At 35.0% G+C, this 26281-nt stretch overlaps 1 protein-coding gene across 5 annotated transcripts in view; it reads right to left on the bottom strand.

The window, feature by feature from the left end:
- Positions 1-26281, bottom strand: part of Bdp1 (BDP1 general transcription factor IIIB subunit) — a 100566-nt gene that overhangs the window by 12644 nt on the left and 61641 nt on the right. For 3 of the 5 annotated variants that reach the window (XM_026393231.2, XM_026393232.2, XM_026393230.2), the window contains exons 24-35: positions 25844-26037; positions 24498-24873; positions 19847-19969; positions 14348-14384; positions 12008-12100; positions 9992-10220; positions 9428-9588; positions 7199-7349; positions 6798-6978; positions 3762-3825; positions 3171-3351; positions 2048-2252 (exon numbers count right to left, since the gene is read on the bottom strand). In XM_026393231.2, coding sequence (XP_026249016.2) covers positions 2048-2252; positions 3171-3351; positions 3762-3825; positions 6798-6978; positions 7199-7349; positions 9428-9588; positions 9992-10220; positions 12008-12100; positions 14348-14384; positions 19847-19969; positions 24498-24873; positions 25844-26037 — 1995 coding nt within the window. The remainder of the gene's footprint in view (positions 1-2047; positions 2253-3170; positions 3352-3761; positions 3826-6797; positions 6979-7198; positions 7350-9427; positions 9589-9991; positions 10221-12007; positions 12101-14347; positions 14385-19846; positions 19970-24497; positions 24874-25843; positions 26038-26281) is intronic. The other 2 variants (XM_026393233.2, XM_026393234.2) reach the window with 2 other exon arrangements.

Genomic DNA, 26281 nt, shown 5'->3' on the forward strand with positions numbered 1-26281 from the left:
TTTGAATGCACTCTATGTATTATTCTAGGATGTCTTTTTTAATGCACTCTATGTATTATTCTAGAATTCTGCATAAGAAATTCTTTTAATTGTTAAAGTACTGAAAACAAAAGTTAGAAAACAAAAATCACAAGTAAGCCAATAGACTATTTCTTATATATTCATAAATGTACAGTTATCATATTTTAGACCTATTATAATCTGGTAATGTTATTTCATAATGTTTTGTATTTGATAATATACTATGATCTTTTTCATATGTCACTAACTATACTTTTAAAATCAAAACAGTCTCTGCAGGGAATGCTAATAAATTGCTGAAACTGGTGACTAGTACATGGGAATACATTATATTCTACTGTCTAGGTTTGAAAACTCTTCCATCAAAAAGTTAACCTTGAGCCAAGTGTGATGGCAAATGCCTATAATCCCAGCAGCTCGGGAGGCTGAGGCAGGAAGATCCTGAGTTCAAAGCCAGCTTCAACAAAAGCAAGGAGTTAAGCAACTCAGTAAGACCCTGTCTCTAAATAAAATACAAAATAGGGCTGGGGATGCAATTCAGTGGTTGAGTATCCCTGAGTGCAATCCCTGGTACAAGAAAACAAAAAACAGTTAACCTTGGCAGGACTGGGTTGTGACTCAGTGGTAGAGCATTTGCCTAGCATTTGAGAGGCACTGGGTTTGGGTTTGATCCTTAGCACCACATAAAAATAAACAAATAAAATGCAGATGGCATGCTGTTCATATACAACTAAAACAAAATCTTTTTCATTAAAAAAAAAAAAAGAGTTACCTTTAGTACTGTAAAAAGTTAAATAAATCTGCCTAAGAACACAGAGTCAAAAGATAAATGAGGGCTAGGGTTGTAGCTCAGTGGTAGAGCGATTGCTTCACATATATGAAGCCCTGGGTTTGATCCTCAACACCACATAAAAATAAATAAATAAAAATAAAGGTATTGTGTACACCTACAACTAAAAAAAATTTAAAATAAAAGATAAGTGACAAACTGGAGGTAAAAATTTGCTGTTCATTACCATATCTATCTCACAGAATTTTTCCAGATCTCTAAGAAAATAGCAACACTCTTTTAAAAAAATGTGTAAAGAATATAAATTCATTTCATAGTCAAAGAAACATAAATGGCTCTAAATCATATAAAACGATGTTCAATCTTACTCATTACAAGAGAAACTAAAACTATTCTGTGAAACAATTTTTTTTACCTATCATAAACATGAAAGTATACTTCCTCTGTATCTCATCTAAGAACTATTCTTCAGCTCTCCCTTTGAAGAAATAGAATTTCAACTGATTTGCCATAGTATAGTTACAAATTATGAATAGTATTAGAAATAAAACAAGAGGATACTAGGAAACCTACAACATGATGACTAGTGATTAAATCTACATCATGGAGTTTGACTTTCTTGAGGCACTGATAACTGAGCTAGAGCAGTCTGCAATGTTTTACAAGGTAATGTTTCATATAGAAGGGACAGCAAACAAAATGCCTTGGGACATGAAGGATTATAGCGCATTTAAAGGAATTGAAAGATGGCCAATGTGGCTAGAAAGTGAGATGAAAACTAGCACAAAATCAGACTAGAGACAGAAATGGGTAAAACTATCTACAGGGGCTCAGACGCTCTGGTTTTATTCTAAGAGCAATGGAAAACTTTACACATTATGATGATATTACTATTATTTTATACATCAGAAACTCAATCCTGAGAGGTAAAGTATCTTATTTACAGTTCTATAGCTGTTGGGTGGCAGAGCTAAGATCCAGGTCTACATAATACTTTTGGCCTTATTTTCAGCCTACATCACAGAACTGAGAGTAGTTTTCCCGATTAGGTCAACTGATTTTTACACTGAACTAATAAAAAAGTGATAATCCCAAACAGGCCTTATCTATTATTTATGATGATAAGTGTCTGAACTAAGTTTATGTATCTATAAAAGTTTTAAGAGCCAGAAGGAAAAAATAGAAACATGTCTCTTCCACTATGGCCATCGCACTTACCTAAAGAGTCTATCTTACCTCAGAAGTATATTGTTGACAACCATCTCCTGAAGTGAGAGACCTTTTTTTGGCAGGAGAAACATGGTTGCTTTCATCAAGAGTGCAATGAGATCTCTTCCTAGATATAAGATCCAAATTAGCAAGAGGCTGTTCAGAAGCATCTCTTGCAGAATTAGATAAACACATGGCATCTTGACCAACTGAAGTTAGTGGTAAACGCTTACTGCATAGAAAAAAAATGCAGAGAAAAATCAATGAATCAAAAGTTATTTAATAATGTTAAAGACTGAGCTATTCCAATTAAATTTCTAATGAAACCAAATTCCAAATAAATAAATTCAAGATCACGGTCATTAAGATTCTAGTTCTGAGCTGCATTCATACTTAAAGGCTCACAACCTAATCTCCCAATATTGAATTAAATCTGAAGTATATGTGTTCATGTCTTTAAACTTTTAATCTAAAATGTCCCTTCCTAATATAAAAGGCTTCAATTTCTAATGCTACTTCATAAGTTTTCCAATGGTAATCAAAATACAGCTTAACAGTTCTACATGAAAGAATTAAGAGTATCAAGAATATATGAAATTGAGATGGGCATGGCAGCAGGCACCTATGATCCAAACTACTTGGGAGGCTGGGACATGATGATCACAAATTTAAGGCAAATTTGCCTGGGAAAATTAGTGAGTCTGTGTTTCAAAAAAAGGGTAAAGGGTATTCCTACGGGTGTAGCTCAGTGACACAGCACTACTCTAATGTGTGGGGGCCCTGGGTTCAATCCCCAGGACCACAAAAAATTTAAAAATCAAAAGTATTACTTCTCTGTACTATTTTTTTCCCAACTTTCTGTGAATGTGTATTCAGTTATGTGTATATAACTATGTTTGTAATAGATGTCACTATAATCTAGGCTACTAAATTTTTCGATTGTCAAAACAAAATATTAGTTTTCATTTAAATGGTACCTTCAACCTTCATCAACCACATTACTTTTTTTTTTTTTCTCTCTAAGTTACCACATAATTTAAGATCTACATAGTCAATACAAATTACTGGCAGGGACAAGTTCATTCAATCAATACTATCAGATTCATAAAGCATCTTTCCCCCTAGAAGAAAGAGTTAACTCATTTCTTACCTCATATCGCCTATTTCTTCAGTATTAATGGATTTGACCAATATGGGTGCTGGTAGTAAAGGGTTTGGCATTAATTGAGCAGCATCCGTAAATTCTTCTGCAGCATTGGTTGGGATTTCTACCAGAGTTAAAATGAATGCTTGTTCATCCTCTCCATCTTGTACATCAGCAAACAGATTCACTATCGAAGTTGAAATGTTATTAATGAAAATCTAAACCATGAAATAACAAAAAAATCATTTATTTCATCTCTAAAAAGAGAGCCTCATGTCAACTTGTCATCAAGACTAAAAAACTAAATTATACCCCCCAAGCATCACTACAAAAAATTGACGTGAATAGTACCAAACTATTGGGTAACAGGTTGCTGGATCTTTCTGGATAAATTACTTACTAACCAAAAGAATAATTTCACAAAGGGCACAGCCAGAAGAATTCATAATTCTGAATAACAAAAGTGATATACAAAATAGTTTATTTGTTGCCTAACTATAAACACTATAAACAAAAAAGAATTTGTGTTTTCCATAGTTAAATTTAAAAATCATATTAATTAATACTATGATACCTCACTGAAGCAGATTATTATACCTGTTAGGTCTTCAGAATTGATTACACTCTCTTGTTGGACTTCTGGAATACTGGTTGGTATACACTGCCATAAAAAAATAAAATGAAAGAGTTAGGTTTTAAAAAGTTTCCCTGACAATGTGATACACAGTGAAGAGATAACTTCAAAATGCAATGACTTATCTTAAACATATACAATTTTTCCAATTGAGATAATTTTTGAAGTGACATAATAGGGAGACTCAAATCCCTCAACCTCTCTGATCACACAAGCCATATGTAAGTGACATATGAGTGGAGGCAAACTGCTCTCCTCGTCTCCAGAGTGGCTTCCTCCAATTTGTTTTCCACAGAACTGCTAACACCATTTTAAAATGCAACCCTGATTGTAATTCTCCAGTACTTAAAATCATAACACTTTCATTTTGCAAACTGTCAATAATTAATTCAGGGAAGATTCACCAAGGGATGCCAAAATTATTGGGTAACAGGTTGCAAGATCTCTCCAGATAACTTACTACTACAAAGTAGAAAAGATGCTTTTATAATGAAGAAATCTGTCAAGTACCATTCTATCCAAATGCTCAGTCTGACATGTAATACAAAAGATGACAAAATCACCTACATAGTGATCTTGCCTAAACACTGAATCCAATAACAATATCAGGAGCCAGGTGTGGTGTATATGCCTGTAATCCCAGCAGCTTGGGAGGCTAAGGCAGAAGGATGTGAGTTCAAAGCCAGCCTCAGCAACTTAGTGAGGAACTACCTCTAAATAAAATATAAAAAAGGGATGGGGATGTGGCTCAATGGTTAAGTACCCCTGGGTTTAATTCCTGGTACCAAAAATCAAAAATAAAATCAAAGGCTGGGGTTGTGGCTCAGTGGTAATACACTTGCCTAGCACATGTGAGGCACTGGGTTCAATTCTCAGCACCACATAGAAACAAATAAAATAAAGGTCGATCAACAACTAAATAAATATATATATATATATATTAAAAAATATATATATATTAAAAATAAATTCATACTGTGGAGCCAACTAAAATTGTTTAAAATTTTAAGTTCACAAACAAAAGAGAGCTACTCTAGATTAAGGAGAGTAAGAAGAAATGACAATGAAATGCAGTGTGACAATCTTGATTGGGTATTCAGTTAAAAACAAAAAAGCTCTAATGGACATCATTGGGACAAGGGTGAAACCTGAAAACGAACTATATATTAAGTAATATTATCGAATCAATGTTAAATAGTATGATAATACTAATTGTGAGAAGAGTACTCTTACTTCTCTGTAAGAGAATATCCTTGCTTTTATTAATAGATAGAAGATACAAACACACTATTTAGGGGTGACAGCTTGTGTTTGCAACTTACATGCTGCTTTTTTTGTTTTTTAAAGTACTAGGGCTTGAACCCAGGGGCCTGGTGCATGCTAGACCAAGTGCTCTACCACTGAGCATATCCTTAGACCTTTTTATTTTTTATTTTGAAAGTAAATCTTACTAAGTTGCTGAGTGTCATGCTAAACTGCTGGGGCTGCCCTTGATTTTGCGATCCTCCTGCCTCAGGCTCCCTAGTCACTCATAGGCTTCTGCCACCAACCCTGGTTCAAAAGCTTCAGTTTTTTAAAGTATTTATCTATAGAGATGGATAGCAAGACAGAGTAACAAATGAAGCCAAGTGTTAATAATTAATGAATCCAAGGGAAAAGTATGAGTTCTTTGTAAGATTCTTGTAACTTTTCTTAGTTTCAAGTTATTTCAAAATAAAAGGCTACAATTTAAAAATTGGAGGTGGGCAGGAATCTCAACTATGGAAGGAGCCAAATTCCTTAGGGAGTCATCAAACTCCTTTTATGATTTGCCTGTAGGCTGCCTTCCTAACTTCCTCTCTAACCACTTTCTTCATTTATATTCACTCAGTGATTTGGGGGGTGGTTAGGGGGGACACTGGGGATTGAACTTAGGGGCATCTTACCACTGAGCTACATCCCCAGTCCTTTTTATTTTTTTATTTTAAGGTAGGGTCTTGCTAAATTGCTGAGGCTGATCTCGAACTTACAATCCTGCTTCAGCCCCCCAAGATGCTAGAATTACAAAAGTGTGCCACCATACCCAGCCTCAAGTTGATTTTATGGGTTGGGGAGCATGGTGCTGTGGATTATACTCAGGGGTGCTTTATCACCACTGAGTTATTTCCCTGGATCTTTATAATTTTTATTTTGACACAGATTCTCACTGAATTGTTGCGGCTGGCCTCAAACTTGTGATCCTCTTGCCTCTACCTCCCAAGTCCCTGGGATTACAGAAACATACCATGGTGCCAACCCAACTCAGTGATTTATAATCCTTGAACATGTCATACTGTTTCACATCTTATTTTTTTTACACGTGTTCTTCACCCTTTTATTGACCATTATACTCATTCTTCGAGATCAAGCATTCTCGCACTTAGGGAACTTTTAAAAGAAAATCTTATTGTCTGGGCCTCATTCCCAGAAATGAGATTGGTTTGACTGGGTGGAGGACAACTGGTACAGAGTCCTGTTCAAATTTCCAACAAAGTATCTTTCAAACCAAGCTTAATCATTCATTTAGTCAGCAGTTTCCTGAAGATTTATCTTCCAATACCTCACAGTACCTCAATCATACTTGCTCTGTTAATAAACTCCTCAGATCCAGGAGCTAAGAAACAAGAAATGAATTCTCTGTATATGTTTATTTAATTTTTTCTTCACAACAAGCCTGAGTAACAGCTCTATTACCTCTATGCTCCAGAGACTAAATACACTCTATTGAAATTCTACCACAGTAGAGTTTACGAAAGTAAAACTATAGGGAAAATGAATCAGTGACTATCAAGAGCTGGTAGGGAAGGAGAAGGGTGACTATAAAAGACAAGTGGGGAATAAGGATGATGGAACTGTTCACATACTGGTTATATGAGAACTTCTAAAACTAAAAAGGTTAAAGTTTATTACATGCAAATTATACTTCAATTTTTCAAATGGGAAAAACCCCTCCTACCCCTTCTTATAATCTGTTCTTTTACCTCTGGCACATGATGTTTGAGCACACTGTCTCCTTCTGTGTTCTTTCTCAGGGGCTCTTCAAAAGAACTCTCACCAAGATCCCTAGCCGAATCAAGGGTATGGGGTCCTTGCTCAGAGGAAACAACTGGAGTAACTGACACTATCTCAACCTCTTGAGATCTCTCCTCTTGATCTTCATTTCTGAAAGAGAGTTGTAGTATATGTTACCTGAAATCAGGCAAACCATCATGGGATTATTTTTAGAGATTGGTGTAATTAGATCATCCAATTTAATGATTTTCAAGATTTTAAAATATATTTGATGCAACAGAACTCCTCAAGCAAATTCTTACAGTTATAGCCTTTGGTTACAGCTGAAAGAGAATATGAACTGAATTTCAGACTCTATTTCCTCTTTTACCTTTCTGTTAAGTTTGCTTCTTGTGAAATACTGGTCCCTTTGATATCATATACAGATGCCAATTTGTTCTGCTCCTTACTCTCTGTTGTTGTAACTTGCCCAAGGCTTTTCTCTCCCAATTCTGTTGCGTTGGAAGCATTTTTCTCAGTTTCTTAAATAAAAAAACACACGTAAGATACAGTTCAAAACAGAACAGCTAAAAATCTCCATATTAGAAACATTCTCTCTTAAACAATAGACCACTATGTAGTAACTCCTCCAAACTCTTCTTAATCCAAAAATCAACATGGCAGCAGAATGGTTCTGGCCAATGAGATTTCTGAATAGTAAACAGATGTTTAATGAATCTTGTACTGTAATACATTTCACTCCTGGCTGCCACAGCAATTGTGTCCCTACTTTATGGTAACAGTACTCTAGTACTATCATCAAAAATAGTAGTGTTGTTAAAAACTCCCACCCAAAAGAGGTACAGAGTATAGATGAAGTCTGGCTAGGTCTACCTTAGGGGAGATTTTGGGAAGGGAGTTGTATGACAAAGATGTCATAAAGGAGAAGAAAATATTTCTAGATAAATAGAACAATTTGGTTCAACAGAGTGAAAATTTCTGGATACTGCTCAAGATAGAATAAGAATGAATTAACTAAGTGCATAAGAACACTGCACCACAGGCATTGCTGGATGAAAGGAAATCCCAGAAATCAGTGAGTGCGAAATAGGTAAAAGATAACGCTAACATCCAGATCTTCTAAACCTGAGATCAATATAATATAGGTAGCCTATTGTTTGCACTACTTTCCATGGTCTAGTATTGCCATAGGGGGTGGGCCATTGGAAAGGAAGGGAGACAGAAAAGGAAGTGGACAAGCTGTCAACAGGTACATCACAATATAATAAGGTCACTTAAAAAATAAAAATTAAAAAATTAAATAGGGTGGTGTGTGATTATATCAAAAGATCTTTTCAATATATTAAGCCTGAAAAATAAAAGATACTGAAACACAAAGAATTTTTTTTTTTTTTTAAGACTTGGGAAATCAAATTCAGGGCCTTGTGGGTGTTAAATATGTTCTCTACCCTTGGGGTATACACACAGACCAAGAAGTCTTAATAATAAAAAGACAAATACTCAATTTAAAAATAAGCAGAGAACATCTCTTAGAAAGATATACCTGACTAAGGATATAACCTGGTGGCAGAGCACTTGCCTAGCACGTGTGAGGCACTGGGTTGGATCTTCAACACCACATAAAAATAAATAGAATAAAAATATTGTGTTTATCTACAAATGAATAAAAATAAATAAAGCCATGCTGTTCATCTGTAACTACAATAAATAAATAAATAAGATTTTAAAAATGGGAGGGGTATACACAGAAGACACGTGGCAAAAAATTCGATAGTGCACCCATAGTCCCCAGTTCCTGTTTTGAATCTACAAGTACCTCATGGCGGCTCGGTTATTTTGGGTCCAGCCAGACTGCAGCACTAGAGATTGAACCTGGGGGCCCTTAACTACTGAACCACATCCCCACCCCTTTTCAAAATTTTTATTCAGACACAGGGTCTTGCTAAGTTACATAGGGTCTTGATAAGTTGCTGAGACTGGCTTTGAATTCCTGATCCTTCTGCTCAGCCCCCACAAGCTGCTAGGATTTCAGGCATGGGCCACTGCCCATTAAGCTTTGGGTGCAATATAGAATTTTTTGCCACGTGTCTTCTGTTTATACCCCTCCCATTTTTAAAATCTTATTTATTTATTTATTTATTTATTGTACTTACAGATGAACAACATGGCTTTATTTATTCATTTGTAGATAAACACATCTCTTAGACACAATATCTTTATTCTATTTATTTATTTTTATGTGGTATTGAAGATCGAACCCAGTGCCTCACACGTGCTAGGCAAGTACTCTGCCGCCGAGTTATATCCTTAGTCATGTATATCTTTCTAAGAGACGTTTGAGTATTCCTACACACACAGGTACATACACACACACACACACACACACACACACACCAAAAAAAGAAAAAACGTGATTAGGCAAATACAGCAAAATGATACCAATTACCGAAACCAGTTGGCAGATTTATTTTATAGCTCATGTGATATTTTGTATTTAAAAACAAAGTCAAAATAATTTTAACAAATCATCCCTTTGAAATACTAATATGATTTCTGTGTCAAAGCAATTTTATAGTTTGTAAGTGAAAAATAAATTTACCTCTTTGAATTTCTACTTCTTCCCCCTTTAAAACACAAAAACCGGGAACTTTCTGATGAGCATGAAACCTGTTGGTCCGTAAAACCTTCTCAAGATTTGGCTTTGGCTTGACAAATCTACTTCTCATTCTCAAATTATTGGTCACTTTAGAAGTTGTATTCCTAAAATGTACAAAGATAATAGAAATTTATGAATTACTAAAGAATTCTCTTACTCTCTCACACTGATTGCAGTTAACGCAATACCTTTCAGGTATCATGGCATATTTAAGTGTTCATTTCTTAATTCTAAAGTTACTAATTACTACATTTACTGGAGGTCTTGAGAAGAAAACCTGTAGAACATATCTGTAAAACAGAGAATACATTTACATAAATCTTTTAAATTAAATCTTTAAAGACAGATAACACTGTTATAACTTTAATAAGTAAATCATTAAACTCTAGATCAACCAATTTGTAATTTAATTGGTGAGAAATTAACATTGTTACAAGCATTACTCAAATCTATTAACTAAATTTATGATGGGTTTAATAACATTTAATAATTGAATATAAAATAAACCTGGTCAATGTAGCATTCTTCTTGACTTCTTCCATTAAACCAACTTCTTCTCTAGTACTTTGTTCCTCCAGTTCAATCTTGTTTTCTTCAAATGATGCAGGAGATGTACTAATGACAGGTGAAAAAACCTCCTGATATTCATGAACAATTTTGTGATTTACATTATCTGGGATAAAAGGGATATGACTTTTATCCTTTGAATGAACATCAGGAAACACACATACTCCTACTGCAGAAAAAAATAGGAAATTAAAATTGACCCAGTATAAATAGATATCCAAGTGAAAATTAATTCTTCAACATTTAATAATTATAAAATTCTACGTTATTATTAAAGATTGCTCTTTTTGGATCCAAACTTAAACTCATGATCCCATATTTCATTTTGGGGATTTGACCTGTAATGAGCTTAATAATTCTTATGACTAAAATTTTGTGCTACTGAAAGTAATGCATCCCCCCGCCTTTTTTATAAAATTAATGGCCTATATACTTGAAATTATTATTTTTTAATTTTCTTTTTTAGTTGTAGTTAGACTCAATACCTTTATTTTATTTATTTATTTTTATGTGATGCTGAGGATTGAACCCAGCGCCTCACATGTGCTAGACAAGAGCCCTACCACTGAGCCACAATCCCAGCCCTGATCTCTTTTTTTAATTACTTCCAATGATTGCATAATGCCGAATGGATTTCAAGACAGGACTGCCTTCATTTATTAGCTTTTAAGATCTATATTTTATGTCTTCAAGATTTGTGACAAGCGTTACTATAATACTCTGTCACTGAGAATGAAGCTCTATAGTATAGGGAACACAAATCATACTTTCCTAATAAATATAGTGTAACAAGCATAAACATCTAACAACTAAAATGAATGGCAGATAAGTCATTAACAAAGTAATTACCAGAAACACAATTAGCATGATTTTTCACTTAATGTAGTTAAAGATAATCAATGGCAAAGACCATAACTTGTAAGTCCAGCTCAATATATTAAAAAAATCTAGATTGGCATTGTCTTTTGGCTTCTGTCCAAACTATCACAGGGCTGGAGATGTGGCTCAAGCAGTAGCGCACTCGCCTGGCATGCGTGCGGCCCTGGTTCGATCCTCAGCACCACATATAAACAAAGATGTTGTGTCTGCCAAATACTAAAAAATAAATATTAAAAGATTCTCTCTCTCTCTCTAAAAAAAAAAAACCCAAAAACTATCACAACAGTTTAAATTCTCTCAATGATTGTGAAAATCTTTTCAAGCAGCAAATCCTTTGCTAACGAAACGAGTATAAAGTGACAAAATAACCTCAATTAACCAATGATGCTTATGATGATAAACATAAGCCATTAGAGCAACTATTCAATGAATCCAAATTATTCTTTTCTTTTTGGTACCAAGGATTGAACCTAGCTAGGGATGCTTAACCACTAAGCCACATCCCCAGCCCTTTTAATTTTTTGAGACAAGGTCTCGCTAAATTGCTTAAGGTCTCACTAAGCTGTTGAGGCTGGCCTTGAACTTTTGATCCTTTTAGCCTCCCAAGTTGCTGGGATTACAGGCCTGTATCACCACACCCAGCTTCAAATTATTCTTAATAAACTAAATGCACTATCTCAAAATGGTTTTCACCACACCTAAATGGGCTGACAGTGGATGAGGACAGGCACAGTGGTAGGGAGGCTGAGGCAGGAAGATCTCAAGTTTGAGGGCAGATTCCGCAATTAAGCAAAGCCCCAAGCAACTTAGCATTACCTTGTCTCAAAATAAAAAATAGAAAAGCTTGGGTATGTGGCTCATGGTAATGTGCCCCTGGTTTCAATTTCCAGTACAATCTAAAAAGAAAAGATAGCAAGAGGGGGAGGATGGATCAACACATAAGTATTACCATTTCTAGAAAACAACACTGATGACAATTTCAAATGTAAAAGGCTTATTTATTCAAATCATGGGTGTAATTTCTTAACAGATTTTAAGTTTTTTTTCTCATTGGTAGGACTTAGCTTTCACTCTTACCATCACCCTGTTCAGTGCTGATCTCTGACTGCAATACTAGATCTCCCATTGTTAGTAAAGTTATGGCAGCTTCAGTACTTCCATCATTGGTGCCTTGTGAGGAAATATAGCAAAATTAAAACAGAAAAACAAATCTGGCAATTAATTTACTTTAAAAAGACTGTTAGCTCCGTTGTTTATTTTCTAGCAATGGGTTTCTTTTTTTTCTGTTTATTTTAATTTTTTTTATTGGTTATTCAAAACATTACAAAGATTGCAGAATCACATCGGTTACACATCCACATTTTTACATAATGCCATAATAGTAACTGTTGTATTCTGCTACCTTTCCTATCTTCTACCATCCCCCCTCCCCTCCCCTCCCATCTTCTCTCTCTATCCCATCTACTGTAATTCATTTCTCTCCTTATTTTTTCCCATTCCCCTCACAACCTCTTATATGTAATTTTGTATAACAATGAGGGTCTCCTTCCATTTCCATGCAATTTCCCTTTTCTCTCCCTTTCCCTCCCACCTCATGACTCTGTTTAATGTTAATCTTTTCCTCCTGCTCTTCCTCCCTGCTCTGCTCTTAGTTGCTCTCATTATATCAAAGAAGACGTTTGGCATTTGTTTTTTAGGGATTGGCTAGCTTCACTTAGCATAATCTGCTCTAATGCCATCCATTTCCCTGCAAATTCCATGATTTTGTCATTTCTTAGTGCTGCGTAGTACTCCATTATGTATAAATGCCACATTTTTTTTATCCATTCATCTATTGAGGGGCATCGGGGTTGGTTCCACAGTCTAGCTATTGTGAATTGTGCTGCTATGAATATCGATGTGGCAGTATCCCTGTAGTATGCTCTTTTAAGGTCTTCAGGGAATAGTCCGAGAAGGGCAACAGCTGGGTCAAATGGTGGTTCCATTCCCAACTTTCCCAGGAATCTCCATACTGCTTTCCATATTGGTTGCACCAATTTGCAGTCCCACCAGCAATGTACAAGAGTATCCTTTTCCCCACATCCTCGCCAGCACTTGTTGTTGTTTGACTTCATAATGGCTGCCAATCTTACTGGAGTGAGATGGTATCTTAGGGTGGTTTTGATTTGCATTTCTCTGACTGCTAGAGATGGTGAGCATTTTTTCATGTACTTGTTGATTGATTGTATGTCCTCCTCTGAGAAGTGTCTGTTCAGGTCTTTGGCCCATTTGTTGACTGGGTTATTTGTTTTCTTATTGTTTAATTTTTTGAGTTCTTTGTATACTCTGGATATTAGGGCTCTATCTGAAGTGTGAGGAGTAAAAATTTGTTCCCATGATGTAGGCTCCCTGTTTACCTCTCTTATTGTTTCTCTTGCTGAGAAAAAACTTTTTAGTTTAATTAAGTCCCATTTGTTGATTCTTGTTATTAACTCTTGTGCTATGGGTGTCCTATTAAGGAATTTGGAGCCCGACCCCACAATATGTAGATCGGAGCCAACCTTTTCTTCTATCAGACACATAGTCTCTGATTTGATATCAAGGTCCTTGATCCATTTTGAGTTGACTTTTGTGCATGGCGAGAGGAGGGGATTCAGTTTCATTTTGTTGCATATGGATTTCCAGTTTCCCCAGCACCATTTGTTGAAGATGCTATCCTTCCTCCATTGCATGCTTTTAGCCCCTTTATCGAATATAAGATAGTTGTAATTTTGTGGATTGGTTTCTGTGTCCTCTATTCTATACCATTGGTCCACCCGCCTGTTTTGGTACCAGTACCATGCTGTTTTTGTTACTATTGCTTTGTAGTACAGTTTGAAATCTGGTATCGCTACACCTCCTGATTCACACTTCCTACTTAGAATTGCTTTTGCTATTCTGGGTCTTTTATTTTTTCATATGAATTTCATGATTGCTTTACCTATTTCTACAAGAAATGCTGTTGGGATTTTGATTGGCATTGCACTGAACCTATAGAGAACTTTTGGTAATATCGCCATTTTGATGATGTTAGTTTCAATATCCTCTGTTATTCCCTTACTAGTGCTGTGTTTTGTTCAGTTTATACACTACAAATTTAAAAAATCATAAACTGGTGGCTCTTATTTACTAAACCATTTTCTCCCATAAATAATATATTCAAAGAAAATGTCCTCATCTGTGCAAATCAAGAGGAAACGCTCAACAAATACTTTTCTGAACTTTCAGCTCACCTTTTAAAAGTAGTATCCCAAGGATTTAAGTTTATAATAAAGATAACATACAACACCTGAACATTTTTGTTCAATTCTTCAGCACAGTGACTCATTCACTATGACCAGTGCTAAATCACTGTGCTAGTGCTAATCAAGTAGTTTTAGCAGTTTCCTTAACAGTTACCTGGTTCATCTTGGGTCTGTTCACCTGTGGTTATTTCCTGAAAGAGGAAAAGATAGGGAACATCTGAAGTATTTCCCCCAAACACATGCACTGTCTCTCAAGAAGTACTACATTTTATAGATCTTTCTATACCCTTAGTTATAATATTTTAAATTTATGATTATTCATAATATTTCATAAACAAGAAGAAAATAATAGCAAATTCTTTTCTCTCTTGCTTCTAATTTTACCTCTTCTTAAATGTAAGTTTTAACTCTAATCATACTGCTATGTACACCTAACCATTTCTACTTTTTTACTTTTATAATCCTTCAAGTCCAGTCAAATCTGTTACTAGCTTTTACTGAAATCTGAAGAACATCACAAATTTTTTACACTACTAGGTGGCTTAAAACTTGGATATAGATGGCATAAAGCTCAGTGGATGGAAAAGCCTAATATATTAAAAATCTAGTTTGGCATTTCTTTTGGCTTTGTCCAAACCATTGGAACAGTTTAAACTAAATTACTGCAATGAATGCAATTGACCTTCATAACATACTTGTCAACTAATTGTGAAAAACAACTTGTGTTTAGCATGCAAAAAAGTTCAATCCTCAGTACCATAAAAAAAAGAAGAAATTAATAAATTGAGAAATTACAGGATCCATTTTAAGAGCAATACCATGAAGAGCTCCATTGATCCATTCCCCAGTAAAACTGGTGAAAATAACATAAAAAAGCAACGCATTTAAAGCCTCTGAATGGCCCTAAAAACAAAAGGTGAATGTGAAGAAACATCGATTCAAGATCTATAAAAATTTATTTATAAATAAAGGCAAGCATTTATGTGAACCTTGGGTGCTCTCTCCTCCTTTTCACAGTTCTCACGATAGAGATGGCACCTCAGACTGCTACAGCCAAGAAAACAGGGCCCCTCTCCCATTGGTCCCAGCTGGAAAGCTTTCTTCCCAAGGGGAGCAGGACTTCCAACATTACAAGACAACCACATAAATATGGACATAGAAACCTTCAATAAAATAATAAACTGAATCCAGCAACAAATAAAAATGACACATCATAACTAAACATGTTTTATCCCAGGAAATTTAGGTTGACTTAACATCCCAAAATCAATGTAATACAACTTATCAATATAATAAAAGAAAAATCATACAATCATCTCAATGGATAACAGAATAAAATATATGATAAATTTTACCATCCTTTCCATGATAAAACACACAAAAAGCTAGAAATAGAAGAAGGGAATTTCCTCAACCTAATAAAGGGCATCTAGGAAAACCCACAGCTAACATTATTCTTCAGTGAAAAACTGGATGCTTTCCCCAAAAACCAAGACCAAGTCAAGAATGTCCACTCTTAAGCCAGGTATAGTGACATCTACCTATAATCCCAGGGATGTGGGAAGCTGAGACAGGAGGATCACAAATTTGAGGCCAGCCTCAGCAACTTAGTGAGACCCTCCTCGACAAATAAAAAGGAGTGAGGATGTAGCTTAGTGGTAAAGGACCCCCAGCTTAAATCCCAAGTACAGACTTAAAAAAAAAAGAATGTCCACTCTCTAAGAAACATTTAACTAGAGGTTCTACTCAGGGAAATTAGGCAAGAAAAAGAAACAGCATTCAGATCAAAGAGTGTTGCAGACTGAATTGTGTTCCCCACAAAAATATGTCACCCTTATTCCAATATATCTGGTGTCCTTATAAGAAGATGAGAAAAGACACAGACACATAAAAAGGGAAAATGCCGTGTGGTATTGGAGGCAGAGAACGGAATTATGCTGCTCAAATCATGAAACGACAAGCACTGCCAATAACAACCTGGGGATGTGGCTCAAGCGGTAGCGCGCTCGCCTGGCATGCGTGCGGCCCGGGTTCGATCCTCGGCACCACATACAAACAAAGATGTTGTTGTGTCCGCCAAAAACTAAAAAATAAATATTAAAAATTCTCTCTCTCTCTACCACTCTATCTCTCGCTCTCTCTTAAAAAAACAACAACAACAACAAAAAAAAAACACCATGGAAATCATGAAATGATTTCCCCCTCAGAGCCTCCAGAAAGAATCAATACACTGTGATGTGATTTGGGGCTTCCTTCTAAACTTCAGAACCTTGAGAGAAAAAATTTCTGTGGCTTTGAGCCACTTCAGTTTGTGGTGCTTTGTTACAGTTGCCTAGAAAACTAGTATAGAAAGCATGAAGTAAATAATAATCTGTATTTGCAGATTATTTGATTTTGTACAGAGAAGATACTAAGGCATCCACTGAAAAATGAGTTTAGCAAAGTTGCAGGATACAAGATCAATATATAAAAATCAATTATGTTTCAATATACTTGCAACAATCCAAAAGCGAAATTAAGAACACAGTTCCAATCACAATAATGGTAAAAATAATAGCACACTTGGAAATAAATTTAGCAAGGAAGTGCAAAGCTCACATTCTAAAACTACAAGCCATTTTTGAAAGAAATCAAAGAAGTTCTAAATAAATAGGAGGACTATGGGTGTAGCTCAGTGGTAGAGCTACAATGGTGGGTGGAATGCTTGTAGTATGCATGAAGTCCTGGATTCAATCTTCCAAAAAAGGAATATACCCCATTGTTAAGGTCTGTAAATAAGTCAAAAATAACACCTGGTATTTTGCCAGAGAAATGTTAGAGTTCGTAAACAAGTCTGGATGGTGCCTGGCAAAATGTCCAAGGGAGTGGTTTGAGAAGTAACAAAAGCGAGCCATTAAGTGTGGAGATTCCTTATTGGTTGACTGATGTATCTAGTTTATGCTAATTAAGATAAGCTGTGCAAAATGTATAAATAGCTCTGTTGCCCTACAATAAATGGCTCCCATTCCTGCTGTATCAATGTGCACAAGTTATTCATCACCCCCCCGGTTATTTTGATGCAGCAGGACCCCGGCACCCCATGTCCATGGACTGAGAGTCAACATAGTTAAGGCTGCAACTTTTTCCCAAAGATCTATAAATACAATGAAATTCCAAACATAATCCCACCTGACTTCTTTGTAGAAACTAACAAGTTAATTTTAAAATTCATATGGAATTAAAGGGACTCAGCCAAAATAATTCTGACAATAATAAAATATTTATTGTATTTATTATTGCACTTCTCAACTACAAAACTTAGTACAAAGCAACAATAATCAATGTAGCATCACTAACCTAAGGATAGCTATGGGTCAATGGAAAAGAATTAACAGTCCCAAAATAAACCCATATATCTATTATAAACTGATTTTTGATAAGGATGCTGGGACCATTCAATGAAGTCTCTTCAAACAAATGGTGCTAGGGCAACTGAATAGTCACATACAAGAAGGAAGTTGGATAAAAAGATTATCACAATAATTACAAAAATTAACTCAAGATAGATCAAAGACTTAAACTATAAAACTTTTAGAAGAAAAATAGTGGTAAACTTTTATGACTTTGGATTTGGCAAAGGATTCTTGATATGACACCAAAAGCAAAAGCAACAACAACAACAACAAAATCAATCAGGAGCCAGGCACAGTGGTGCCCACCTATAATCCCAGTGACTTGAGAGGCGGAGGCAGGAGGATCATAAGTTCAAAGCCAGCCTCAGCAACAAAGTGAGACCCTAAATAACTGAGCAAGATCCTGTCCCTAAATAAAACATAAAAAGGGTTGGGTATGTGGCTCAGAGGTTAAGAGCCCCTGGGTTCAATCCCTGGTACCAAAAAGAAGAAAAAATCAATTAGACTTTCATCCAAAGTAGAAATTTTTGTGCTTTAAGGCAAATAATCAAGAACATGAAAAGATAGCTCATAGAATGGAAGAAAATATCTATTAATCATACATCTGACAATGGAATTGTACCTAGACTATATAAAGAATTCTATGGGATGGGGATGTAACTCAGTGGTAGAGCAACTGCCTAGCATGTGTAAGGTCCCTGGTTTAATCCCCAGTATCACACACACACACACACACACAAAAAAAAAAAAAAAAAAAAAAAACAACCCACACACACAAAAAAAAACCCTTACAACCAATTAAAAAAGATCTGGGAGCTGGGGTTGTAGCTCAATGGTAGAGCAAGTACTTGCCTCACATGTATGAGGCACTAGGTTCAATCCTTAGCACCACATATAAATACGTAAATAAGTAAATTATTTATGTATTTACAACTAAAAATTAAAAAATAAAAATATAAAAGATCTAAATCAACATTTTCTCCAAAAAAAAAAAAACTGATGGGCAATAAACACATAAAAGGTACTCAACATCATTAGTCATTAGGGAAATGCAAATCAAAACCATAATGAGACAATACACTCCCAAGCACAGATCAAAAGAAGTCAAATAAGTGTTGGCAAAATGTGAATAAACGGGGACCTTTAAATACTGCTGATCATTATACAATATTATACTATTTCTATAAAATGTCCAGAATAAGAAAATCTATAGGTAAAAAGCAGATAATTGGCTGGCACAGTGATGCACATCTAACTACTTGGGGAGGCTGCGGCAAAAGAAGAGGATTACAAGTTCGAGTTCAGCAAGTTCTTTTTGAGATTCTATCTCAAAATAAAATATAAAAAAGGGCTGGGAATATAGCTCTAGGGTAAAGTGCCCTGGGTTCAATTCCCAGTACCAAAAAAATAGTTGTTCCATAAGCCTATAGAGATTTGCAGGGGAAATAAGGAGTGACTACAAATGGATATGGAATTTGTTTTTGAGGTGATAAAAATATTCTAAAAATTGATTTGTCATACTTGCACAACTCTGTGAATACACTAAAAAAAAATCACTGAACAGAACACTTTCAATGGGTGAACCATACAATGTGTATATTATATATCATTAAAAGCATTTTCAAGAAGTTACAATTCCGTGCTGGGCCTGATGGCACACTGTAATCCCACCACCTTGGGAGGCTGAAGCAGAAGGATTGCTAGTTTGAGGCCAGCCTCAGCAACTTAGCAAGGCCCTCAGCAACTTAGTAAGACCCAGTTTAAAAAAAAAAAAAAAAGTTGGATGTAACTCAGTGGTAAAGCACCCGGGTTCAATCCCTAGTGCCAAAAAAAAAGGACAATTCCAAGTGTTCATTTGCAAAAACAAGGTTAATACTAAACATGGAAGAATGGCAAACAAAATGAAACTAAATATATTTTAAGTAATTTACATTTGACATAGATTTAATGCAATAGAATTTTCATATAAAAGTCTATCACTTATCAGCCTTTTGGCTAAGATCAAATGTAAAGTCAACAGGGACATTAAAAGCTCTACACACACACACACACACACACACACACACACACACACGAAAACCAATGCTTTTCAAGTCAAATACAAAATCCACGACTATTCCCAAACTTTTACTATTTATACTAACAACTCCATACATGAGAGAAAAAGCAAAGAACTGAAAACTTAAAGCGATCAAAGTAACCATATAGTCTTTTGAAAGTAAACAAAGGACAAAAGACAAAACATTAACATGGATACTTACAAATGATGATGTATTCAAATTTTTTTCTACTTTTACTTCCTGAGTAGATACATCTGTGTTTGAAAGCTCATGTTCAACAACAGTTACACATCCTATATCTGCAACATTCTCAGTTATTTCAAGCTGTAAAAATAAATGTTTTTATTATTTTCCACATGAACAAATAAAATTAAATTTCAAATGAAGGAAACAATTCACATTCACACAAAATTTAAAAAAAGAAATGTGATTCTAAAAACTGATTGATAGCAATTTGTCAAAAGTAAAACATTTAAAGTTTTTGAGAGGACTGTGACTATTACAACCAGTAACCAAAAATTGTAAGGCTTAATCATAGTGCCTGGCATTTCATTTCTCATCCTCCCCACCCTGCCCTTATTTTTCCCCAATTTCTTCCATTCGTTAACATTTATGAAGTGCTTCCTAAAAACCAGAGGGATATGGGCATAGAGGCACAAACCAAATAAGGCACATTTGGTCCCTGCCTTCAATAACTCACAATATACGAGAAACACAGTAATAAATGAACTATACAGTGTCATAAATGCTATAATAGAGAGGACTTAAAGTGCTTTACAAGACTGATCATCACCTCATCCCCAGTACAACAATCTTTTCCCAAAGTCCCAAAGCCTACACGATTCTTGACACCCATGGAAATGGGTTCACTCACAGTTATTCTCATGTGGCAGCCCTACTAGTCAAAGAGCCCCTATGATCAGAGTTTAAAAAGACACTAATTTAATCTCCTAAAATATATACACTACAGTATGGCTCCTATTCCCTTATTAACAGAAAGATAAATGCTGCGCCCCTCCCCTGACTCAGGCAATGGCAAGGCCCTACTGAGGTGGATGGTGCAAGGCGTCCATCTTCTGGAGGAGTGCAGTATGTTTCTGGGAATGGGCTGGTTTGTTTTTGTATTCCTTTAATAAGTATAGCTGTGATTTCTCATATGACCATTAAGTATGAAGGAAAAAACATGACTTTCCCAATTAATGCAACTACTTCTAAGAATAGATCTGTTTGCTCTAAATACAATGATTCAGCTGTGGAGCATAAATTGTTAATGTCTAATGAAAACTCCCTGTATTCCTGTCAAGGAAGTTTTTGAGAAATTAAATTAAATCTAGAGAAGAAGAATTAATGTTAAGAAGACAGATTAGTGCTTAGTACTGGGCAACTTGTTCTTGTTCCTGTGCTCTTACTCTTGTTTGATTAAAATTAATAACAAGTTAACCACTTGCCGTAACCATGGCACCGGTTCCAGTCAGAAAGTCAAGAAAGAATAGTCAAGGTATAGGCCAATAGTTGGGACATTTCTAACTATTATTAAAAGTTAACTAAACAGAAACAGCTCAAAGCAAAACACGAACTGAAAGGAAAAATGCTTGCTTATGCATAAGTCAAGATACATTCTTCTATTATAATTGTCGATACATAATATTTTGTTTCTTTGAATAATGATTCCTGTTTTGTAACCACAAAGTACTGTGAGCCTGCCAAAATGAAAAGTATATATGATCAACTTCACAAGTAAAGACTGGGATCAGCACCTTCACTTTGGTGTCTGTGTTGTTTCCCCACCCCCCTTTCGCTGACTCCTCACCATCTGTTCGTCTCCTGAGACCCCCTGTTGGAGCTGGACTCCAAGATAAGTATAAAGCACTATGTGATTCAATAGAATGTATGAGTATAGGAATGAAGTCTGAGAATCTGTCTTCAAGATGTAGTTACTACGGCTGAGGTTGTGGCTCAGTGGTAGAGCGCTTGCCTAGTATGTGTGAGGCACTGTGTGTTCAATCCTCACCACCACATAAAAAAATAAAAAAGCAAATAAAGTTATAAAAAATGTTTATTTAAAAAAAATAGTTACTATAGTTCTTTGTCTTTCTTCAAATGCAAAACTAAGATAAAAATCTTCATTAATATCCAAAAGGTCTGGAATAAATTTAAAATTTCAAGAGATTTGTGAAAATAAAATATATTCCGAAAAGTTGGAAATGGGTAGGGAAAGGGAATATTCTAGATAATTTTAAAAAGTTGGTTCTTCAGGCTTCATACAGCTTACCAATGCTGTATTTTTTTATAAGAGCTATACTAAGATATAATTTACATACCATAAATTCATCCTTTTCCTTTTTCATAGTACTGAGGAGGGAACCCAGAACCTTGTGCATGCTAGGCAAGAGTTCAAAACCTGAGCTACCCCCAACCCCAATTCGCCCACAAAGTGTACAATTCAATATATTTTGGAATACTTATAGATGTGAGCAAACATCATCACACTCAATTTTAGAACATTTTCATCTCCTCAAAAAGAAATCCCATACCTCTTAGCTATCACTTTTCCAACTTCTCCCCTTCATTTCCCAATCCCACTAATCTATTTTTTCTATAGATTTTCCTACTTTGGACATTTGATATAAGAATAATCATGTGTGTGATCTTCTGTGACTGGCTTCATTCACTTAGTATGTTTTCAAGTTTCATCAATATTAGAGCTTATATCATTTCATTTTATTTCAATGTTTTTTAAAGAACATATAAACAAATGTTGACATGTAAACAAATGTTAACATTTAAACAATTTTCATTTTAGTAAGCTGACTAAAAGGAATATAAGTATTCCCTGTTAAATTATTATTATTACTGCTATTAAATAAGAAGATATTCTGTGTTAATTCAGGGATACATATTGAAATCTGACTTTCAGAAATTAATTTTTTTTAAGAAATTAATTTCTGATATCAGTTTTCACTAGCAATCTAGCTTCATGCAAAGAAAAATACAAAATATATAACTAAACTATCATGTAGTATACTAATCAGCTGTCTTTCCACAAAATTCACTATTCTTCTGTTTGATTTCAACTAAATCTTTAATTATCTTTACTTTAAATTTTTCATTACAAAAAGCCACCTGTTTTTGTGTCATTTTCAGTTAGTTTCAAGAATCTATAGTATGCTATGATTAATAGTGAATAAAATAAAATTAAGTTTTGATTTACATTCTTAAGTGTGACTCTACAGATTCAGGCAATCCATTACTTCTTAAAGGATCTATCTTAACATTAAGGTTAACTTTAACATTATTTGAACTGTTTTATGTTTATGTTTCCCACTGATTATCCCTACCACAATTAGCTAACTCTTGATTCTACTTCAAATGACTCAGAAACTATTATGAATTCTTAGACAAAACTGATTCAAAATGCTTCTCTTTAGTCAAATGACTGGCTAAAACTAACAGAACAAAAAACTTTGAATTTACAAAGTTGGAATACTAAACCAAGAGGAGGAAAAAAAGACTAAGGAAGCAAAATATGTTCTACCTCAAACTCATTAAGATAACTACCACTTTAATTAAAAGTGTACAGCTGAGTACAGCTCAGTGGTAAAGTGCAGTATCTAGAATTCATGAGGACCAGGGTTTGATTACCAGCATAGCAAAAAAAAAAAAAAAAAGTTAGAAAATAACAGCTGTTGGGTAAGGATATGAAAAACTAGAATACCTGTCACTGCTAGTAGTAAAATGATATAGCCACTATTAAAACAGTGACAGTCACTAAAAAAGAGTCAATATAGAATTATTTTGTAATCCAGTAATTCTACTTATGAATACATCCCCCAAAAGAACTGAAAGCACAGATTCAAACAGATATTTGTCTTACATGTTCACAGGAAGACTAATTAGAATAGCCAAAATGTTGAAACAATTTAAGTGTTCATTGATGGACAAATGGATGAACAAAAGGTGAGACAGACACAAAAATATTATTTATCCTTTAAAACAGGAAAGACATTTTGGGCTAGCCACATAGCCCAGTGTCAGAGCACCTGCCTCATATGTGCAAGAATCTGTCTGGGTTCAATCCCCAACATCACCAAAAAAACCCCCGAAGTTAGGAAGGATATTCTGACATATGCTACAACTTTATAAATGAACCTTGAAAACATTATGCTAAGTAAAACAGGCCAGTCACATAAGGACAAATACTGTATGATTCCATTTGCACGAGGTTCCTACAGAGTTAAATTCAGAGACAAAAATTAGAATGGTGGTTGCCAAAGGTTCAGAGGTAGGAGAAATGAGGGATTATTGACTAACAGGTATAGAATTAGAGTTCTGCAAGATGAAGAGTTTTATGAAAGGATGGTGATAATGGTAGTACTGAACTGTACAGTTAAAAAAATGTTAAGATGGCAAATTTTATATAATGTGTATTTTATCAATTTTTTTCAAAAAAGAATAAAAAAGTCCCTTCTATATCAACCAGAACTAAGTCTGACCCTATTATAAAAAGTTACAGGAAATATCTTCCCAAACATTTTAAAAATTAATAAAAAAAGTATATTAAGCCACTTCTACATAAAAGTATAGGCAGAATTCTATCATTATTGTTCTACCAGTTCCTTTGCTGAGTCTTGGACATAGGGGCTGAGTAATCAGAGGAGGTCACAGAAGGCCACTTTTAGTGATTCCTTAAGCTATTCATTAGGTCCTAAACAGATTATATCTGGTGGCAGTTTATTTAGAAAAGGAACTCTTCAAATCCTAATATCTACTAAGAGAAGAAATAATGAACCATTAAAAGAAAAAGGAAGAAAAGTATAAGTTGATGAAATGTTAAAGATTCAAAAATTATTACCTCTTCCATTGTTTCCTCAATCTGAGCAGAAACAGGCTCAGGGGATCTCAGACCAATGGGAACAAACACTGGTGCCTTGCTTAATTCTTCTGGGGCAAGATGATAGTTTTCTTCTTCATAGTCAGATTCAAAATCTTCAGTATCATCTTCATCTTCTTCCTGGGAAGCCCGAAGAGTCACCAGCGTTGACTTGGAAGCTCTAGGTTCCTTCTTTGAGGTTTTACCCCGAGTTCGTTTTGATCCACGCCCTTTAGTGACATTTGGTTTGATCTTCCTATGTGTTCTCCTTTCACTATGATCTGTCTCACACACAGAGGCAGTACTTCGATCCTGAGCAATTTTGGAGGAATCTGATTCTTTTAACAATTGTGGACGGCTATATGTATAATCAAAATAACAATATGGTCATATATGCAATAATTTAATGAAAACCAAGGTGTTGAGAGTGAAGTCTCAGTTCAGTCATTAAAACGAAAACTCCCACCACCAATTCTTTTAAAGACTTATGCCGTGAAAATAATAATTAACTACTACTTATTTCTCATTAAGAATTCTGCACAGTAATGTTTAAATTCTGGGCTATTTTTCCCCATTATAAGTGGTGGTAGAGATGAAATTTTAAAAAACTTGTAATTATTAGAACAAAAAGGGATAAAATACATGGAATAATTATAGACTGTGGGATCAAATAGTGATACTGATTTATCTTACTGGGTGAATAGTTTAGGTTAAAAGAAAAAGGGCAGACAAAAAAATTTATCAGAGCAATGCTGTTTTCTAGAACTTAGGTTCCTTCCCACTTTCTTCAAAAACTAGAAAAGAACCGGGTGTGGTAACACCTACATGTGATCCCAGCAGCTCAGGAGGCTGAGAGTTCAAAGCTAGCAAGGTGAGGCACTAAGCAACTCAGTGAGACCCTGCCTCTAAATAAAATACAAAATAGGGCTGGGGATATAGCACAGTGGTTGAGTGACCCTGAGTTCAATCCCCAGTACCCCACCCGACCCCTGCAAAACAACCACCTAGAGAAGGGTACCATTCATTCGTGCTTAAAATCTCATATGAATTAGTACTCTAATAAACATTACTCTTTGATCAGGCATTTGCTATTATCTAACAGACTTGACACCCACAAATTATATATCTGGGTGTACATCTGAAAATCAGAAAAAAGTAAAATGTAGTAAATAAACACTAAAATTAGGAAACAGACAAACTTATAAATAAAAAACAATCTCACTTCTGTTCATAAGCCATGTTTTTGCTCTAACAGTAATTTAAGGTAAGACACCTATAAAGAATAAATGATTTTTATTTCCTACTCTATTTGTTAAAGAAAATATTACCTTGTTACTTTACTGAGATATTGTTCTTCTACAATTGAAGACACAAAATTAGTTCCTATATTTTCCTCTCCAACACTTCCAGATGGTCCAACTTCTTCTAATTGAGCATCTTTTTTGGCCAAACTAAATTCTCTAGAGCCTAAAAAATCTTTTCTTGCTGAAACCTCCATAGATGACAGATTCTCCGCTTTTTCCTTAAATTTAAGATGAAAAAAGGTAATATTACCACAGAAAGAATCTCTATGTAAATTTAACTGTTTGGCCTAAAACTCTAATACTGCACAGATACATAGTGATCAGTTTCTAAAGGTTTCATGAAAACAGTTATAGTATAAAAGTCAAAATTAGCCAGTTACCGTGGCACACACCTATGATCCCAACTACTCATAAGGATAAAGTAAAAGGATCACAAGTTCAAGACATGGTGGCACACATCCA

This window comes from Urocitellus parryii, chromosome 1, assembly GCF_045843805.1.
Source record: "Urocitellus parryii isolate mUroPar1 chromosome 1, mUroPar1.hap1, whole genome shotgun sequence".
Classification (NCBI taxonomy): Eukaryota; Metazoa; Chordata; class Mammalia; order Rodentia; family Sciuridae; genus Urocitellus; species Urocitellus parryii.